The sequence below is a fragment of the Macrobrachium rosenbergii genome, chromosome 42 (assembly GCF_040412425.1).
Source record: "Macrobrachium rosenbergii isolate ZJJX-2024 chromosome 42, ASM4041242v1, whole genome shotgun sequence".
Lineage (NCBI taxonomy): Eukaryota > Metazoa > Arthropoda > Malacostraca > Decapoda > Palaemonidae > Macrobrachium > Macrobrachium rosenbergii.
In genome coordinates, this window is record NC_089782.1 from 15584785 (window position 1) to 15606499 (window position 21715).

The 21715-nt window shown below is 40.6% G+C and overlaps 1 protein-coding gene across 2 annotated transcripts in view; it reads left to right on the forward strand.

The window, feature by feature from the left end:
• Positions 1–13572, forward strand: part of LOC136827975 (uncharacterized) — a 57083-nt gene extending 43511 nt beyond the window's left edge. The window contains exons 5-7 of one of the 2 annotated variants that reach the window (XM_067085555.1): positions 22–1303; positions 12383–12673; positions 13023–13572. In XM_067085555.1, the coding sequence (XP_066941656.1) occupies positions 22–1303; positions 12383–12673; positions 13023–13118 (1669 nt within the window). In that variant the 3' untranslated portion in view covers positions 13119–13572. The remainder of the gene's footprint in view (positions 1–21; positions 1304–12382; positions 12674–13022) is intronic. The other variant, XM_067085556.1, reaches the window with a different exon arrangement.
• The last annotated feature ends 8143 nt before the right edge of the window (positions 13573–21715 follow it).

Consider the following 21715-nt stretch of genomic DNA (forward strand, 5'->3'; position numbering starts at 1 on the left):
TATAGCCTCTTTTTTTTTCAGGCCTTTCCCCAACAGTGAAGATAATGGCAGTGAGGCTAATAAAGGTATCATTAATCCTATGTCCAGCAACTGCACAGAATACAAAGCATTGGGCCCTCATCAGTCTTCAGGTGCTTACGTGGCTTCCCAATCTTCTGGTGTCAGTAGCGGAGCAAATCCTCCCATCCTGAATTCTATTCCAACATTACCCATTTTCTCTAATGCTCAGCAACAGGAGCGACTTCACAAATGGATTGCTCAGATTGATTTGAGTTTTGTTGACACTATCATCGATAAACTGTGCCACAATGACAGAAATGTTGGATCTCCAAGTGGAGAGATGTATATGTGTAGAGAGTGTAAAGTTCTCTTCCGAAGTCTAATGGCTTGTCGCAGACACTGTGCCAAACACATGGCTAGGAAGGCATTTACTTGTCCTGATTGTGACTTTGCCACGACAAATGTGGGTGCCTTATATTCTCACTATCGTAATCACACCCAGAACCTCTATGCCTGTAACAAATGTGATTTCAGGGCCCGCATCAAAGCTCATTTTAGAGATCACTTAGAAACACACAATCCTAATAGGTACATTTGTCGGTTGTGCCAGAGGCCATACAGCACTTCTAATTCTCTTAGAAGTCACATTTATCTTTACCATTCCAATGAAGAGGGCACAAAATACCTATGGTGTTTGAGGAAGAAGAATCAAGACTGCAATTCAAAGAATGTCTTTTTTCAGTGCCCAGTATGTAGCAAGTTGTTCGGCGAGAGGTCATCTGCCAACCGGCATCTTGCCAGCCATGCTCCAATTGTCCCAGAAGTCTTTATCAGATGTGAAATTTGTGAGGCTGAGATGCCCAATCCTGGAACTCTTAAAAAACATATGCTGAAACACAAAGTTGTCTACATATGTTGCATATGCCACAAACCACAGGCTACTGCAAGTTGCCTGCGAAATCACCAGAAAATCCAGTGTCCTGCTCCTCAACCAGAGTCATTCAGACAGTCACTTCTCTTGTCCTTCACTTCTTCTGAGACTTTACCAAGCCTTCTCTCTAATAAGAGAATTGGACCATTACTCCAAGAAAAGACCAATCATAACTCTGAGGACAAAAGCTTAACAAATTGCAAAGTGAGTGGCTCCCTTCTCCTGCAGATGCAAGAAGTTGGCTATAAACAGATCTGTGAACTACTCAGAGACAATAAAGATGACAAACTCAAAGGGAGAGAATCTGAGCAAACTGTAAGTGACGTTATGAAGATTGTTATTGATACAAGATATGGAGAAGAGAATGAACAGGTTAGTATGTCAAGTTTCCTGAAGAGTGTTTTTAACATATTTATATTTCCTTCTGCTTTAAATATATTTTTGTGTGTCTTGTGGTTTATGCAATTTGTATAGATGTCAGGGAAAGCAAGAGCAGATAAGGGAATTTAGAAACTTGCCATTAGGGGGAAAGTCAGTGAGCCATAAAGGGAAACATGTTCTGGTGAAAGGATGGAACAGTGTGTTTTGAAATGGTCAAGTCATTTTGAAAAAAATTGAGGACAGTAGTTTGGTGAAAAGACTGTATAATTTGGATGCAATAGGAGGAGGAAGATAGGAAGACCTAGAGATGGTTAGATAGTTATATGAATGGTTTAGATTGTTAAATGGAAGGGAAGTGCTGTAATATCAAGGAAGCACAAGAGTCACAAGATAAGAGGTGAATGGGACATTTTGTTGTAAGGGGATTCATCACACTTCTGATGATTGTATTGTGTAAGAGTATGAAGCAGACAATGTTGTGGAAGTTTTGTGTAAGGAAGGTCATCCATGATTCAACAGTTGGATATACTGTTATGAATGAGAAAGCAACCATTGCATTGTTGTTTCTCTTGAGCTTTTTGTTAGGAGAATGACATATTGTTGAAACAAATATTTTTTTAGATGTAAAACATTGAAAAATTAAGAAAAAATTTCATAAGGTAAAAGAACTTGGGTGTAAAGAGAGGGGTGCAACCATGGGGAGCTGATGAGGTGTCAGTATGTACTGTGAACTTATATGTTTTGTTAGATAAAGTAAATATTTCTTAGTGGTTAGATGATGGGTACTTTGCAGGATATGGCAATTTAAAAATAATTTGCATTTTCCATAGATATATGAAAATGACAAATTTTTAATAAATTTGTATTTTTCATAACTTACAAACCTGAGGTTTTTACATATGGAGGAAATCTCAGAGAGCAGCTGGATCCAGTTTAAAAATAGAACAAGGTTGTACACCTTCAGCAAAAATTGGTGTGGTCATTGGAGCTTGGTAACAAGGTAGTTCACTATCTGTGGGTAGATGAGGCGATGGGGGAAATCCCCACTCCCCTGACGGTCAACCCAACTTTTCCTTGACAGAAAGGGATAAATACAGGTATGGTTAGAGAAGGTATTATGATTGAAGACTTCAGGTTTTATATTTAGGAAAATGCAGATTATCCAGACATTTGCAAAATGTTCCTTTGAAGATACAAACCCTTGTCTCTTATATGGAGACTCTCTCCTCAGGTGGGGGTTTTTGTCTTGTGGAACAAGTCTAGTACTGTTATAAAAAGAATTGAAGGATAATATGAAATTTCATGGCATCCCAAATAGTCTCTTCAGTAAAACAAGAGACTGAAGGAGTGTCCATCACCACCAAGAAATACCAGCTTCTCAGTCAAGTAACAGAGCATGGGAAGGCTGACTTTCGTATCTTCCTATACAACCTGGCATCTGATGTCAGGCTTGACAGGGCCCAGTGCCAGAGTTTAGTTCCCTGCATGGAACACCATATTCTAGGAAAATTGCAGGGGAATCTTGTCTTATCCCATTTAGAGAATGTGAAACCAAGGTCATTAGGTAGCAGTATTGTATATTCATCCTATACAACCTGGCATCTGATGTCAGGCTGACAGGGCCCAGTGCCAGAGTTTAGTTCCCTGCATGGAACACCATATTCTAGGAAAATTGCAGGGGAATCTTGTCTTATCCCATTTAGAGAATGTGAAACCAAGGTCATTAGGTAGCAGTATTGTATATTCATCCAGGGATGAATGATGGTAAAGAGATGATGAGTGTTAAGTATTATCAAACTTGACCTAAAAGAGTTCAGAGGTCTGGTTAAACAAATCATTTATAACTAACTAACAAATTATCAAACTTGAGTCTTTGGACACCTGCATCTGCCAGAGGAGCATGAACATGGGTTGGACTGTCTACACTTAAGGTAGGCATGAGAGAGGAGAAAAGTCCCAGTATCTGATGCATCTCTTTGGCAACCTGAGCCAGCCATGAACCTTTCCAAAAGAAAGTGGAAAAGCTAAACAACAGCTTGAACACCACCTGCGGGCCAAGGAGCAAGGAGATCAGGAGCTGATAAGTGTCATGTAGAAATGAAAAAGCCAGTAAGTCAAATTCCTAACCTCAGAACCTAAACCAAAGTCCTGCCTGAACAGGGTTAGATACAACTCTGAACCCTGTGTGCTAAAATACAGTAGATTGTTCAAAAGCAAAAGGATCAGGTGTGGGAGGGTGGGTCGCCAGGCTCACCTACAGTTGGCTGACACATGAGCAAGGAAGCAGTAGGCACTGTGACTTGAAAGAGGCAGCAGGAGAGTTGCATCAAACATGAAGTTCCATGCCCAATTCCCAGGGAGAAAACAAGGTAAAACCCTCCCCATGAAGAAAGCAACTGTACCTTGCTCATATCTCACAAAGAGGGCCTGAAGGAGTGGCAGATGTTGAAAAAAGGAAGGTGGAACTACAGGAACCTTGACAGTTTGTCTGACTGAGTCAAGCTGATGTAGCTGAGTGGGTAGTTACCAGAAGATATCTCTTGTAGAACATCAAAGACTGTCAAGATGAAATGTTTCTCCACTTTTCTTGAGTATATCTGGAAAAAATTATCTTGAAGGTTAACGTGGAGTCATGTGAATGGGTATTGGCTATGAGAAGAATGCTTGATTGGGAAGATGGAGTTGTCAAAAGAAGCATCTGTCATGCATGGCAATAGAGAGATTGTTCCAGTCTTGTTTGAAGAGACACCAAAATTTCCCCCTTCAAACAAGGCATCCTGTTCTCCATCAGGAACTTAATGATTGTCATACTCCCAGAGCCCTACAGTGGAAGAGGAGAGCAAGGTTTATAAGGAAAAAGGAGGGTCAAGTGTGTGAGCCCCTCCCTCCCATGGGAATGAGAATAAGTTGCAAGAGAGGTAAAGGGTCATGGCAGTGTTAGACTTCTGTCTTGACCTTCTGTGGATCTTGGGAAGGGAACCCTAAAAACTAAAAGCCAAGGAGCCAGCTAATGGGAACTCAAAGGGAGAATGGATCCAGCTGGATTCAAGCCCTTCCAGACTATACTGTCATCCACCCACAAGTCAACCCCCAGTGCTGATCTGTCCCAGACTCAAAATGTATATTAGTAGAGAGAGAGAGAGAGAAGCAAGCAGCTTTGCAAGGAGATAAAAGTCTGAGGAAGGAGTATGCTAAGGGAAGATGCCTTTCTCTCTCTCTCTCTCTCTCTCTCTCTCTCTCTCTCTCTCTCTCTCTCTCTCTCTCTCTCTCTCTCTCTCTCACTGAGTTTGAGCTTAGAAGTCAGAATTGAGTAGTAAGTTGTGAAACCTAGAGGGGTAAAGGGGTCCATGACTCCTGAAAAAGGCATACCAACCTGGGTTTGATAGTCTAAGCAGACTAAGTCTGCTTAGACTGTCAAACCCAAAATACACCTTATCCTCTGAGGAGTAATTTGCAAACCTGTGCCATTTTCCCAGCAACAGGACCAAACTGGCTAGGTGGACAAGAACTTATGCTGCTGTTCCTGTGCACAGGAGAGCTTTCTTGTTAATGACGACTTGGATGGATCCCAGTAGAGTTATCATGCAAGGACCAAATATGGAGACATCCCTGGATGTTCTTTGCTAATTCCAGGGAATTGGGATGTTAGTGCTAGGAAGGATAGATTCTTCCTTCTGCACCTCTGAAGAGGCACAATCATGATTGGAGGAATCCAGATCTTTCTCTTATCCCTAGAAGATTAAGTAGGGAACTTGCCACTAGTAAGCTCATGAACTGGGTACTGTCAGGAGCAAGCTCATGGAACCAGTCTGTCTACTCCACACCAAGAAGACTTTATCCTTGCGTTAGACCACAGGTTTGTTAGCTATGAAAAATACAAATTAATTAAAAATTTGTCAATTATTTTTGCCAACTGGGTTGTCCTGTGATTGATCTCTGCTGCAAAGGAGAAGGCCCAGAGAACAGCAACAGTGCAGGGAACTAAGGGAAGGGGTTGTTGGCCAAGGCCAAATACCCTCTGAGGGAGAATTTCCAGCTTGCCTTAAAGGTAACTGGGGAGAACTCCACAAACCACTTGAAACTACAAAACAGAACCAAAAAATTAGACAAGGAGCAAAGATTCACTTACTCCTGAACACCTCCCAAGCAATGGTCAGAACCAGGAGAGTTGAAAAAGATGAATTGCATACACTTGTCTTCAGTCTTTCTTTCAAGATCCTCTCCCAATATATCATCTTCCAAGGAAGTCATACTGAACTTTGGTGGTTAAAAAATCCAACAGCTTCTCATGGAGGTTCGATCCCAAGGGGTTAGCAAGTACGGCATCTCTTCTATAGAAGAGAATGTTCGTGGGAAGTTTCATGCAATAATGCCAAGGGCTTCTCTGGAGAAGTTCACATAAAGTATAAGAGACTCATAAAATTATATTTCTCTAATGTACAAGCCCCAAAGTCTTACTGTGAGATAGAGCAGTTTCCTGTATGGCAAACTGTGAACTTATCAGAAACAACAGAAAAAGATAATGAAGTTCAAGTTTACCTGACATCTGAGCAACCAAACACAATATTAATAGAAGAAAGCTTCAAAGCCAAATCGATTTACGTGACCACAGCAGCAGCAGAGATGTCCTGAGTTGACATCAGCTGAAGAAAAACTGGGATTGACAGTCAGGTGAGTGGATGGTTCCCCCAACCTTCACCTACCTACCTTGGTAGCAAGCTTCAACAACTGGACCAAGTTTCATTGAAGGTATAACTATAGAAAAGACTAAAGATTTGTATGCTTGCAGGAACAATACCCGGAGAACCATGATTGGGGGGACTACTTTCTCATCTGATGTTCTCCGTGACAACTGCCTGTGTTTCGGTGCTGGCTTCTGGCCACATGTTTACGTCAGTATTTCTCTCTTCATATAATGCTCTGGGTACAGCCACTCTGTCCCATCTTCAGACGATTGGTCCTTCGTTGTCCACTGCTTCTACTCTTCAGGCCTTATTGGAGAGGGTTGCAGTCCTCGAAAGGATTGACTGCTTTGTTTCTACAGTACTTAGAAGGAAGCGCCTCAGATCTCCATCTCCAGATTTGCAAGACTAATTGTCTTCCTCGATTTGTGTAGTCCCAAGAAGATGATGGAGGAAGAGGGATTTTGCACTTTCTCCTCCTAAGAAGATTCGTGGTCTACTTGTGGTTTTCCACTCTCCTTCTGCCGTTTCAGTGGGAGGGGGTGTTAGTTCGTCTCGGCACAGCTGTATTCCGTCCAAGGTGACTACAGGCGGTCTCTCCACGGCCTGTCTCTAAGAAGAAACATCGCGACTGCTTGATCACAGTTGGCTACAGAGGCAGTAGATCAGGCCCTGCCTGAAATGATAGTTACTCCTTCTCCTTCCAGCTTTACAGAAGTGACTATTGGATCATCGACCGTAAGGTGAAAAGATGATAAGGCTCCTGTCAAGAAATCTAATCCTGTACGGCTGCAGCCTCCTTCTCAACCTAGTTTTCCCAACCACGACATTAATGCATGTACGGCCGTTCATCTACATCATGCTTCACCTGACTCGGTAATCTCACCGCATCAGCCTCAAGGACATGACTTCTTCACAGGAATCTTCTTATTTACGGCTGCGATCACAGCTGCGACAACTCCCTATCCTACAGAATCCCTGCTCAGCTGCAACAGGAGCCTCAGCAGAGGTCGTTCTCCTCATTTCTCTCTTAGTAGGGAGTGTTCTCCTACACATTACTCTCCTGATCGTCCACGTAAACTTCATCGACCAGCTTCTCCTCCTTTTACCTTCCAGGAGGCAGTGTCTATGGAGTCTTTAGCTTCTGTAGCCTTACACGCGATGTCTTGGCTAGACTTGTGGTCTACGGCGGTAGGCAAGATTTCGTTGACAGCTTTCTCGAAGGATTCTAAGGAGTGTGCATCCTTCTTTTGTCTTCCTCAGTCTAGAGGAAAGACCATGTCTTTTCTGACCCACTTATTGGCAAATATGTAGGCTAACTGGCTACTGAAGAGGAGGGACTCCCCTCTTTCTAGGGTGTCTAGATATATCAGCCCCAAGTCCATGCTAGGAACCTTATTAAAATCTTCTTCCCTGTTCTTGAAGGACTTGGTTCAGTCCACATTTGATAGGCGAAGAGCTGACAACAGTGACCAGCTAGTTCTGCAAGCGGTCTCTAAATCTTCGGGTCCTGCTTGTACCAACATAGCTAGAGCGAAACAGCCCACTTCGCAGAGGAAACCTCATACTTCAACAGGTCCTTGTAGGTAGTAACAATCGTCTCCTAAGACCCCTAAGACCTCCTGTCAGCAGTGTCCCTTTCAGCCGCAAATGTCTAGAGATGCATGGGGAGGCAGAGATAAAGTTAGAGGAGTGAAGCACTAGAGATGGGCACCTCCCACTCACTGCCGTTGTGGGGGGGGAGTTGCCTGGTGAGCCAGTGGGCAACTTGGCAGCAACTAGGAGCAGAAGATTGGGTAGTAGATGTTCTTCGGGTAGGATATCTACTCCCTTTCTACTTTCGTCCTCCTCTCACATGTCATCCTTTCCGTCAGAGGATATACCTTCCAGGGTAGCCAAAGGATCTGGCTCTCCGAAACAAAGTGAGGGAGATGATGGAGAAGGGAGCTGTGGAAGTAGTGAAGGATTCTTCCATGGGTTTCTACAGTCAAGTTTTCCTGGTAGAGAAGGCATCAGGCATTTGGAGACTGGTGATAGACCTGTCAACTCTGAATCTGTTCATCAGGAAGACTTGATTCAAAATGGAAACTCCCTGTACAGTGCTAGCTGCCATCAGACAGAAAGACTTCTTGTTGACAATAGACCTGAAGGATGCCTACTTCCAGGTCCCAATTCACCATTCATCTCGCAATACCTTCACTTCGTTCTGGGAGAGAGTTTATCAGTTCAAGGTGCTATGCTTCAGCCTCTCGATCGCCCCTCAGGTGTTCACAAGGGTGTTCACTGTGGTTTTGACTTGGACTCATTCTCAAAGGATTCGCATTCTCAGATACCTAGATGACTGGCTGGTACTCGCAAGTTTTCTCGGGTAAAGTTGATCCCTAGGACAGAGACCATCTTCTTCAGTTTTGTCTCAGCCGGGGGTGGTTGTGATAAATAAGAAGTCGAATCATGTTCCCAGCCAAAGGACTCTTTACCTGGGTATGTTGATAGACACAGTTGTGAGGTCATTTTTATCGGAATGGAAACAGCTTGCACATCAGTGGCAAGTTGTTCTAGGTCATCTGTCATCTTTGGAGAAGCTCGTCCCTCACGGCTGACTTCACCTCCGCTCTTTACAGTGGAGATTGAAAGAGTTTTGGTCCGGTGAGGTATTTTCCATTCTTTTGCATCCCTCTTTCACAGGAGGTGAGACAGGATTTGGCATGATGGCTGGACGACGGAAACCTGACCATAGGGATGCCTCTTCATGCTCCTCTTCCAGAGATCCTTCTCTTCTCAGACACCTCAACCGAGGGGTGGGAGGCTCATATGGAGGATCTTTTGATTTTTGGAGTTTGGAGCTCGGAAGAAAAATTTCTTCACATCAACATCCTGGAGCTGAAAGCTGCCTTTTTAGCCCTTCAGGATTTTCAGGATCTGGTAGCAGGTCATTCCATGGTCATGATGTCCGACAACACAATGGTAGTGACTTACATAAACAAGGATGTTTACGCTTTTCCACCCTTTAGCGTGATTCGACAGGTAATCAACAGGGTAATGTCTTCCCGGAACCTCAGGATGACTTTGGTAGCTCCCTTGTGGCCACATGTCAAGTGACAACTGGACCTTCTAACTCTTCTGTCAGAAGCTCCGAGAGAGATTCCCCCTTGGCACAAGCTACTTTGCCAGCCTCACATCAGAAGATATCATCAGTCCATCAAGTCCCTATCTCTCCACAGTTGGAGACTATCCAGTATCTCCTGCGAGCGAGAGGCTTTTCTCGCAGGGTAGTGTCAGAGGTGTCCAGATATGTTAGAAAATTGTCAACAGCTGTGTACCAGGGGAAGTGGGCAGCCTACTGTGATCACTGTCGTCAATGGGGTTTTTCTCCGGTCAGAACTTATGTTCAGCAAGTGGCTGACCTTTTTATTTTCCTATGTAGGGAAAAGCCCCTTTCTGTGTCTGCCGTTAAGGGCTATAGGGCTGCTTTGGGACTGGTTCTATATCTAAAAGGAGTGAATCTCTCAAACTCATGGGAGATTTCTATGCTCTTACGAAGTTTTGAGCAATCTTGTCTCCCTAGGGAACTCAAAAACCTCTTAGCTCTTAGCTGGGATTTGATGCTGGTTCTGAGCAGTCTTTCTCATGCCCCGTATGAGCCTTTATGAGGTTCTTCAGTTGGGCTTTAATCTTCAAAATGGTATTTTTATTGGCCTTAGCATCTACCAAGAGAGTGGGGGAGCTTTGTGGCTGCTCTATTGAGGTTAAACACTCAAGAGACTGGAGTTTAGTGTCTTTCGAATTTGTCTTGGAATTCGTTGCTAAGACTCAGAATCCATCGGTCCCTGATGACAGATTCAAGTCCTTCTCTATTCCGTCCCTTACAGATTTTGTTGGTATGATCCTAGTGAAGTGCTCTTATGTCCAGTTCAGGCACTATGCTACTTCAGACTTGGGTGCTGAAGGCTTTTTGTTAGTACTGGCCAGAACAAGAAGGAAGTGTCCAAGAATACCATCGCCTTCTGGCTACGGGAGGTTATCAGAAGTGCATACTGTATGCTTCTTCGTCTAATGTAGCTGACAGCCCGTTATGACCTAGGGCTCATAATGTCAGGGGTCTCGGCCCTTCCATCGCTTTTAAGAAGAATCTATTGGTTCAAAGAGTTTTGGGGGCTGGTATGTGGAATCATTAGACCACCTTTACCTCTTTTTACCTGAAGGATGTCACTCATAGGTCCTTGGATACTTTTTCCTTGGGTCTGGTGGTAGCACCCAACAAGTTGTCTAACTTACCTGTGCTCCTTGTGGCCATATTGTATATAGTCTGGATGTTGGTGTGGAAGGAAAGGTGATTATAGTGAATGGTTGTATTTTCTTCTCCTTTCCCTTCTACACTCCCTGCAAGCAGCGAAGAGGACAATCTTCAGAATAGATCTCTATAGATACAAGTGAGTTGGACATTGTTCTTTTCTTTACTTTTCATACAGTGAGCTAATCTCAGAAGTAGAGCGACTCCATTCTGCCCTCTTTAAACAGAGTACTGTATTCTCTTCATAGATCAAGGTAGTTAACTTATTGTGGGTTTTACAGTAGATCAAATACTCCCATTCTTCTTAGAACATTGTGGAATCTTATTCCCTTCGTGGCAAAAGCCTGGATGTCTTTCTTCTAGGAAAACCTTTTCTCCTCTTAGACAGAGGCTTTCAACTCCTTCCTATACTCCAACAGTGGTCAGGAAGCGAGCCCAGGTGAGCCTGACCTACAATCGGCCATTACTTACTTTTCCTCCCACCAATCAGTAAGTTTCCGAGTGTAAAGGCCGAAGGTTTGTATTCGTATGGGAACAAATCACAAATTTAAAAAATTTTTAATCAATTTGTATTTTTCCTAACATACAAACCTGAGACCTTTACATTAATGGCCCACCTCAGCCACCCCTCATTCAGTTTTCCCTGGGCTAGAAGATCACTGGCTGCATCATGGGATTCTTGGGGGCAAGGGAGATGAGGCTCAGCCCACTCATTGGCCACATTAGGTAATGTTATATATTCCTCTGCCGTACCTTGATCACAGAATTTTTTCATAACCAGTTTTCCAGCTGTGCAGGAGAATTTCCCGATGTAAAGACCTCAGGTTTGTATGTTAGGAAAAATACAAATTGATTAAAAATTTGTGATTTCAAGGGAAAATTTTTGCATGTGTTTAAATAGTTCGAAATTTCACTCCCTAAATGGGTCGAATTTATGGAAAGCTTTATCTGAAATTTCTCCTTAACTTGTTGGTAAATTATCCCATAGTTTATGGATATTTGTATTTTTAATTACAGTATATTGTTTCTATAAATCTTTCCTCACATTCTTTTAGATATAAGTTTTGAGCTGCAGGCTTGCTCAGCAGATCAAAGAAATAGAAAGAGGGGGTTTTACCTGGTTTACTGATCTGTCGTGTCTTTCTGTTTACAAACCTGAGGTCTTTACATAAATGGCCCACTTCTAGCCACCCCTCATTCTGCTTCAAGGGCCAAAAGGTAAAGTGAATGCATACCAACTAGATGGTGGGGATTGGTAGCCAACTACCAATATCCACCTTGTTTTTAGTTAAATGGCAGGCTCCAGCTTGCACTGAAAGTAAATTCCCTATGTAAAGACCAAAGGTTTATATGTTTGGAAAAATACAAATTACTTTAAAATTTTTCATTTTCTGTGCCTCAGTTTTCTGCCACTGTGGTGTTCACTTCACTGGTAGTGCACTCTGGTTGTTGGGAAGTATTTCTGTTTTTTCTTATTTTGTTATGTGGGTTAATTTTTATAGTTCTATCTTTGCTTTGTGTTGGATGTCTTCATCACTTAGTGAGGCAATTCCTGCCCTCCCCACAGTCCAGTGGTCAAAAAATGGAGACAGAAAACAGTATCTATTCCCACTTACTGTACTTCTGGCAAGGTAAATGGGAAGATGAGATGCCAGTAAACCAGGTACAGGCACCTCTTGTTCTTTTCCTGTTTCTCAATTATTGAGCAAGTCTGCAGCTTGAAATTTATAGCTATATGAATATTAGTTGAGTACTGTATAGAAATAATCAATTTTGATATTATTATTATTACTTTTATTCAGATGAACCTTATTCATATGGAACAAGCCCGGAGGGGTCATTGACTTGAAATTCGTTTTTCCAAAGAGTATGGCATTAATTAGAAAGAAGTAACAGACAGTAATGGGAAATACATAAAGAAGAGTTCAATTATTAAAAAATAAAAAATAAAACAACAAAATAAATAAAGAGACAATAATTTAGGTTAATTATTAACCTTTGCTTGAACTTCTGAAGTTCCAATTACACGACATCCTCAGGGTGACTACCACAGTCCAACGGTGTGAGGAATAAATGAAAATTGTTTAATTCCGTAAGTTTGCCCAACAGTTTGTCTCATGGGAACAACAGCAACCTAGAGTGGGGAACATCGAGCACCCTCATCAAGACGAGGAGCTTGATCAAACACATTACCAAGAAATAGAAATGGAGTCCCAGTCTTCCACGTATGGGGCACAGTCAGTTATCCCTCACAGAGACAACATGGCTGATGTGTCTCCCATGGGGCTATTGAATCAAGACCCAGCGTCAGGTGAGAGTGATCAACGTGTTGTGGTCATCAGCAACAATGGCGAAGAGCAGACTGTGGTAGTAGAGGATGGGCCAATGGTAAGAGACAGATTTAGCCATTTTGTAAATTTCAGTTTTATATGGTTGTCTTGCACTCCTCTTGTAGATTTCACTTTAATGATATTGGAGTCAAGGCTCTGTGATTTTTCATAAGTATTTCAACTTCAGCATTTAGTTCAGTGGGCTCGTTAAAATAATAACAATAACAATAATAATAATAACAGAATCTACACAGTTTGTACCTGCATATAAGTTTAGTGAATGTCTAGAAAAATCTGTGAATTTTTAATGATGAGAGGTGATGATAAATTCCTTAAACTAGGGGGAGTGTCTAACAGTCATTCTTGAAATAAAAAACACCAAGTCTCTTGTATTTTTTCACTTGCAGATGATGATGGAAGAAGAGCGCTTTGTCATCATAAGTGATGAGAGTGTATGCAAACAGCCTATCAGTTTTTCCAAGTTTTTTGAGGATAATGGGTGAAGGAAACTCAGTGGAACTGCCTCTTTCCATTGCATTAAAGCTCTGGGGTGTGATTATCAGATGACAAGAAATGTGATGTACTGCATTGCAAGTATGGAGCATATTTGTCATAATTTTGTCCCTTAGAAAGGGCACACATTCCCAGTGAACATTGCATTAGGTGATAATCATAAAGTAACTTCTGTGGTTCCAATAAGCATTACTGCTCATGGTTTGTGTATAACTTATGCCATCTGATGTGCCTTTCCTCCTCTCCTCACAGGCTTCTCTTAACTTCAGTCTTTGGTCCTTGGGTCCTGTACACTTTTCCCATCATTTATTTTCCATTGCCATAGAATATATATGAAGTAAATTTTATGGCATAGCTGCACTTTCAAAAATTGCATTAGCCAGCTTGTTTTCTGCTTAAAGATTGAGTCTGTATTTCCCATCAAATATACATTATTCTTCTTTATTTAGGTTTTTTCGTAATATCCTCAGCTTAGTTGTTCAAGTTCTTTATTCACTATCCATGATTAATTTTTTTCAAGTTTCCTTGCAGTTTTAACCTGGTTTTATGTCCTAATTACACAAAAAGACATATGTTTAATGTTATTTGTTGCTTTTAAACTTTACTAGTGACAAGGTTGTTGGTCTAGAAAATAAGACTGTAGTACAGTATACAATAACTTGATGATACTGTTATATTCCAGACGGTCTCATACTGCAACCCCATGCCATGATACCCTTTGCATGGAAACTACTTGATAATTCTGAACAATTAACAATACAGTACTGTACTTGATGATGCCTTAGACTTCAAAATTTCTCTTATGAAAAGAGAGCTAAAATAAAAATGCCTTTTATATAATTCAAATAATAATGCTTTTTATCATTTCAAACCACTCCGGAAAGATTTCCTGTTCTGCCATCTCCCATAAGCTTTAATTTTAAGATTTCCATCATTTCCTGTACTGCTGGCATTGAAGTCTTATTTAGTGCCATGTTGTCTCACTTCTGAATCCAAAGTCTTTCTTTCCTTATACTGTCTAATTGTAGAATGGGCTTCCTTACAGTGTAAGAGGCTGCAGTACTTTGAAGCTCTGTGAACTAGTGCCCAATTTTTTTTACTGGTATTACTGAATTTTTATGTATTATGTTTCCCATTTATATTTACAGTGTATAAAGTTACAGGAATAGATTTTTGTACATTGAGGCATGTCACTGTGATCAGTGCTCTTTGTAGAAGCACAGGCTTTACATTCCAAAACCGTTATTTTTTAGATAAAATCTTGTCATCCTTTAAGTGCTGTAGAGTTTATGTTCATGTCCATTGTAATTAGTGAGGAAGGCATGTTTTAAGAGAGGAAAACTGGAAATGAGCAAAAACATAGCAATAAATAGTAGAATTGCACTGTTAAGCCACTAAAGGTAGTTACAGTATAACACAGCAGTCAGAAATATTGAGTTTATGTAGACATAAACTTAGAACAAAGTAATAAGTCAAAAACTGCTTTTGAACACTAAGCCTTTCCTGCTACATGCATCCACAACTTCTTTGCCAGCTACTGTATTCTGTAATGATCAGCGTAACTGATTTTCACCAGTGAAAAACACATGCAAGGATAGTGACCTTCAGATAAGAAACTATACAGTTGTATTCTTGTGTTGACCAGACCTGAAGGCTGTGAGTACTTAGAGACTTGCAAGAAAAGAAGACTTTCCTAATGCAAATCTGAAAGAGGAGAGCAATTATTTCTAAAGCACAGCACAAAAGTCCTGGCTCAGAAGGGAGGGTCTGTGTCCATAGTGAAACAACAGTGACAGGCTGCTATGAAAGTTGTGCCAGCACTAGAAAATTCTACATTGGACAATAGTACCGTTGGCCATGAAAGGCTACTTAGTACTAAGCACTAAGCTTTGGGTGTCAGCAGTATCTAGCACCAGTGTAACAGCATACAATTAGTCTGTAATGGGTATTGGGATGCAAAGCATCTACACTTATATCCTATTCCTTCTGTACTGTTTTTCACTCAACTTCTTTTTGAATATCTGGAGGATGACAGCCCAGTAGCCTGTGCAGAAACAGGGACTCTATGGCAACCACCAGAAAACTGTAACATTCTCTGTACTTGTTGCAGGGCATGAGCACCCATGAGAAACAGGAGAGGTTACATGTCCATTATCAACACCTGTGTTGTAAGAAGAGTAGTGTACTAGCTGGTACATGTGAGTCATATGGTTAAGAGGACAAACCCCTAGGAGGCAGAGGGGAGACATGCACGAAAATGCTTGCACCCTGGCGAAGGAAGAAGACAAGACAGAAGGGGTAAAGGAGTGCTTATTATTACTCAGCCCTTCACCATGGTCTCTCCTAACCTCTCTGTGAGGAGTAGACTGCACAAACCCACTTAGCACTGAAGACGTGACTACTGTATATGCATAAGGATAGCATCTGTAGAGACTGGCTAACACAGTCTGTCGTGAAGGGAATGAAGACAGGTGCCTTCTACAGCAGAAGGGAAATCTCATAAAATCTCATAACCCAGAGGAGAAGACTCCCAATCGGTGCTCCCCCTCCCCAACAGTTCAAAGACTGAGAAGGAAGGTGCACCCTGCTCCTCTGTAGATCTCATACTACCAATTTTAAACAATAAAGATATAAGATCAAGCTTTGCAACCCAGTTGATAGCTGAAGGAAAAGTGACCGGTTACCATTAGGCGAGTTGGCCACACACATGCTTGCTGCCATGATCGTTACTTCAATGATCGTTTCCAGGTTGTGCTAAGAATACTCCTCTATGAAGGGCAATGATTTGTATTCTTTTAGGAGCAAGAAAGAATAAACTTGTATTGTTGGCATGATTAAATATGCAGTTGGTAGCATTCCTCAACCTCTTATCAGCAATGTTTCTTAAAATCTTTATAGCAACATTTGCTCAGACAGTGGGTACTTTTCCGGTGATATCACATAGAATATTGGTAAAAGTAAAGAAAAACTGTACTGTGATTGTTGTACTGTAATAAATAGTAATGATATTTTATCAAAATTTATTTTTCAATTGAATAACTGTTTACATACCCTACTGCAGTAGATAAAGTTACAGTATGTCTAATAGGATATTGGCAAAATTAAGTGTTCAAAGCTCCTGTTTTTCATGAATTTCTGTTCTCCTTTCATCCACTTAGAATATGACAAATTTTTTAAGTAATTTGTATTTTGCCTAACATACAAACCTGAGGTCATTACATAAGGGAATTTACTTTCAGCAAAAAATGGAACTGGCTGTTTAACCTAAAACAAGGTGGATATTGGTAGCTGGCTACCAATGGACAGGGAAGAAACCCCTCCATCCAATTGGTAGACTTCACTTTAGATTTTGGTCCAGGAAGCAGAGTGAGGGGTGGTTAGAGGTGGGCCATATATGGAAAGACCTCAGGTTTGTATGTTAGGAAAAATACAAATGACTTTAAAAATTTGTCATTTGTTCCTACACGTAAACAAACCCTAGATCTTTACATAGGTGAGACTTACTCCTTGGTGGGAGAATTCTGAGCAAATCTCTGAACTGACTAGTAGTTTGCCTCACCTGCGGCCTCCTTTCCTGGTCTTGTAAGATCAAAGGAAAGAGACCCAAGCTTATGATCTGTTGAATATGTGTGATGTTCAACTGCCAGACTTCTGGGTCTTCAAATAAATGGAAGGTAACGTCATTGATTAGAAGATAGGCATGTATGAACCCATACTGTCGGGGACAGTAAAGCTGAAGTTAACCAACGGGTCTGTTCATTGTCAGTCCCTCTCTCCCCTTGGTAGAGAGAGGGTAGGAGTTGCTTCTCTTAATCCAAAAAGAGCTAGATTATAGATAGGATGCTCAGTCTTCTAGAACACCAGCATGCATGCCTGTCCAGCACATGACACTTTGCTAACCACCCCTTAGAGGGGTATAAAAAGAAGGTAGGAGGCCAGTCTCACACACACCCGTTCTTTTGCAGCTGTACACCTTAAGCGAGATGCTACCTGTCCTCAAGAGCTGGGTGATCTACATGACTATTGAGCAGCCACCAAAGAACCCAAGAAAAAAAAAAAAAAGAAAAAGTCCGAGGATCTATGGGCAAGGTACCAAAGGTAAAAAAGAGGCAAATGTGGTCTGTCATGACCGCATTCCCATCCTTAGTACCTGTCTGACAAGTTCTTCCTGAATGCCAGGGACAGACCAGTGCCCCTGATCTTGTGATATCTCGCCCAGAACATATGTTGTCCACCATGTCAGCTGTGAAGTATGTCCACTTGATCACACTTAAAATCAAAAGAAATGGAGCTCTTAGACACCTTCTTGACTGAATCAGAACCAAAAACAAGTTGTCAGCACTGAGTTTGAAGGTGAAGTCCTAAGTGGTAACGCAAAAGGCCTTCGGGCACTTGGTACCCTCTGGGTCCTTAGAAATGGAATGCTCATACACTGCCGATCTCCCGGTGAATCAGGCAGAAATGGGAAGTCTAAGCCCATGACTTGAATCATGGATGCAAAAGACGTCTCCTAGATGCCAACAGCATGTGGAGTTCCTAGGAGGTCATTTATCTTATCCAAGTACAGTAGAACCCAGGTCCTTGACCGTACCAGAACTCGACATAATCGGATTTCAACGCAAAATATTGAGTAAATTTTGCGTTGGAGCTCGAACAACAAACTGGAATCTGACCCGATGAATCATATGATGTTTGTAAAAAAAAGTTTCAGTCGGCCGCTGCTAGTTGGCGTTGTTGGTGGCGTTCTTCCCACGCGTATTTAAAAGCATTTAAAGCCCACATACACTGCTGCTGTTTGGATAAGTATATGCTTGTACAGGTATATCATCTTTTTTTGGCTTTCTGCACTGAATTTTCATCCAGTCATGGGTCCCAATATGTTAGGGTATCATATTTATTGAAAGATGTTTTGTAGTGATTTTGTACACTATCCCAGTAGACTCTGTATGAAATTTACCATAAATACTGAATGTAAACATTTATGTAATTAGTACCGTGACACGCCACCAGGGTGGTGCTTTGGTTTGTTTACATCTGCTCATGCCCCAAGCTGCTGAGTGTCGACGTAACTTAGGAAAATTTTCTTAATTTTATAATAACAGACATATAGTAATTTGGCTTATAAATACTGTATTAATTTACTGTAATAATCAGGCTTGTTTTTCAGTATTATTATTAACAACAGCTTTTGTGTGTATCCATTACAGTACATTCTGGTAGTGCCTATAGGCTACCTAGCCTAGCCTATGGCACTCGGTCTACCATCAGTAATATGGCTGCATTGGTCGTAGGCCAATTTTTTTGATACAGTATGCATTTAAAAATGTAAGAAGTGCTTCTGATACAGTAAGTTATTTAACTCTGAACGTATTTAATTGTAATTTCTGTAATGTTTTGTATAAAAAGGCAAGGTTGGGGTAATGACTGTTGGTCAGGAATGGATTAACCCTTAAACGCTGAGCTTCTATTTACAAAAACGTCTCCCGTATGCCGGCAGCGTTCGGGAGCTAAGCGCCAAGCAGAAAAAAGTTTTTTCAAAAAATCACAGCACGCTTAGTTTTTAAGATTAAAAGTTCATCTTTGGCTCCTTTTTTCTCATTGCCTGAAGTTTAGTATGCAACCATCAGAAATGAAAAAATATCACTATCATATATAAATATTGGAATATATGACAGCGAAAAAAAAAACTCATATATAATTGTATACAAATCGTGCTGTAAGCAAAACGGTTAAAGCTAATGAGTTACTTTTTTTTAGTTGTACTGTACACTAAATTGCGATGATTTTGGTATATAACAGATTGTAAAACGATTAAAGCAACACAGAGAAAATATTATCACAAAATGATGCATGAATTGTAACGCATATGGACGTAAAAAAAGTTTTTTTAAAAAATTCACCATAAATCGAAATATTGTGCTAGAGACTTTCCAATAGTTTCAAAATGAAGGAAATTGATTGAATATTACTAGACTGTAAGTTTTTTAGCCTACAATTGCATTTTTCGACCATTTCGATCGAGTTACAGTTGACCGAAGGTTGATTTTTTCTATTTATCGTTATTTATATGAAAATATTTCAAAAATGGTAAAAGCTAAAAGCATGATTTATTTTGTGTTGTATTCTACATGAAATTGCGCACATTTTGATGTATAACACTTTATGTAACAAATAATATAAAATGGCGAAAAAATTACGACAAGGTGACTCAAGAAATGCTAGGATTTTTTAGCGGAGTTTACATGATGGATGGAAGGAAAAAGTTTTTTCAAAAATTCACCATAAATCGAAATATTGTGCCAGAGACTTTCCGTTTGTTGCAAAATGAAGGTAAAGGATTGATTGTTACTAGAATATAAGAATTTTGGATTACGATTGCGTTTTCGAGCATTTCAATTGAGTTAAAGTTGACCAAGTTTGATTATTTTCTATTTATCGTTATTTATATGAAAATATTTCAAAAATGGTAAAAGCTAAAAGCATGATTTATTTTTTGTTGTATTCTACATGAAATTGTGCACATTTTGATGTATAACACTTTATGTAACGAATAATATAAAACGGCGAAAAATTACGACAATGTGACTCAAGAAATGCTAGGATTTTTTGTGGAGCGAAGGAAAAAGTTTTTTAAAAAATTCACCATAAATCGAAATATTGTGCTGGAGACTTTCCGTTTGTTGCAGAATAAAGGTAAATGATTGATTGGTACTAGAATGTAAGAATTTTGGCTTATGATTGCGTTTTTGAGCATTTTCGGTAGAGTCAAAATTGACCGAATGTTAAAATTTTGTCAGTTATCGTGATTTAAATGAAAATATTTCAAAACTGTTAAAAGCTAAAAGAATAATTTATTTTTTGTTGTATTCTACATGAAATTGCGCACATTTTGATGTATAACTCTTTATGTAATGAATAATATAAAACGGCGAAAAAATTACGACAAGGTGACTCAAGAAATGCCAGGATTTTCAGCGAAGGAAATAGTTTTTTTCAAAAATTTACGGATGCCACTCAGGAACCCCGATGCTTCCTAGGGGTCGTAAAGGCACGGGATGTGGTCCTGGTCCCCTTTGGTCACACGCGGTCGCACAACACGGGCGTTGAGAAGCTGGGTCATCTTGGGTGCTTGGTCCTCTCCAGCATCCCAGTCTAAAACTCGTCTCACACGCCACTACCGACAGGCAATATGCGCCTTTCACGGTCCTGACGCGTTGGGACATCTCTGCAAACGTCCTGTTGCCTCACAAATACGCAAACACTCGCCAAAGTTCTGCAAAACACAGATGCGTCAAAAATCGCTCGCACGGTCCGACGCTGATGCTTTCTGGTACGAGAAGGAGGGAATTCGGCGCATGCGGCGTCTGGGTGACGCTTATAAACAAAACAACAGCTTGATCCGTGAACTCCCAGCATCCCTCAAGGCGCTTGATTTGAAACCTTCTGCAAACTAGGCCTATAATTATTTTTCTGCGAATATTTAAAAAAAGCATTTTTAGTCGACGTATGGTACGTCCACTTGACATCCAACAGACAATTTTCGTCGACGTATGGTACGTCCATTAGGCATTTAAGGGTTAATCCATTTTCAGTTATTTCTTATGGGAGAAACTGATTCAGAATTCGACTAAATCAAATCTCGACGCTTCTTCTGGAACGGATTAGCATCAAGGACCGGGGCTGTACTGTACTGACCAGCCCCAACGTTTCTAATCATGGATCCGAGAGATGCCTACTAGACGTCAACAGCATCCGGTGTTCCCAGGAGGTCACCTATCCAAATACTGACCAGACCCAATCATTGCTAAACTTTGCTGACTGGATGAGAATGGTATGCGGTAAACCCCAGTATTTGCAGACTCCCCTATTCGCGGATTTCTCTGAGGAATATATATACACATTCGTTGAAAATTCGCCCATTTACGGTATTTTTCACTGAGGAATATTCACTAATACTGTATTTTCATCTCATTTTCATGACTAAATGCACTTTTTGTGATAAAACTATTAAAATACTCAGGTAGTGCTCGAGTTATGATAATTACAAGTTATGATAATTCGATTTTGCAATGGGGTAAGCAATTGATACAGATACGACAATATTTATAAAATATTCTCAAATTTCGCGAGGGCGCAGGCGGCAGCATACAATCTAGCAGCGAGAGAGGCCAAATTACAGTAGATCAGCTTCTTTTCCTCCATCTCTTTATCCCATCTTCTAGTTAAAAAAGTAAAAGAGAACGATAATAGTATTGTTAGTAACGTTATACTCTTGCATAAATGCGTACAACCATAAACAACCAACCGAGAAACTGTTGTTTTGCTTATGACTGAATCAGACAACAGCAGCCGTTTTGCTTGTATTTCAACCATCGTACGGTAATACACAATTACTGTAGTTATAATACAAATGAAGTTAAGTAGAACAAGACTGATATATTTTTACATTATACCATTATTCGGTATGGATAAAAAATCAACAAGCAAATATACTGCTAAATTTAAGTTACAAGTTGTAGCTGAAGCTGAGAAAGCAATGTTCAAACTGCTAATGCCTATGAATTGTCGTGAATCGCAACATGGATGA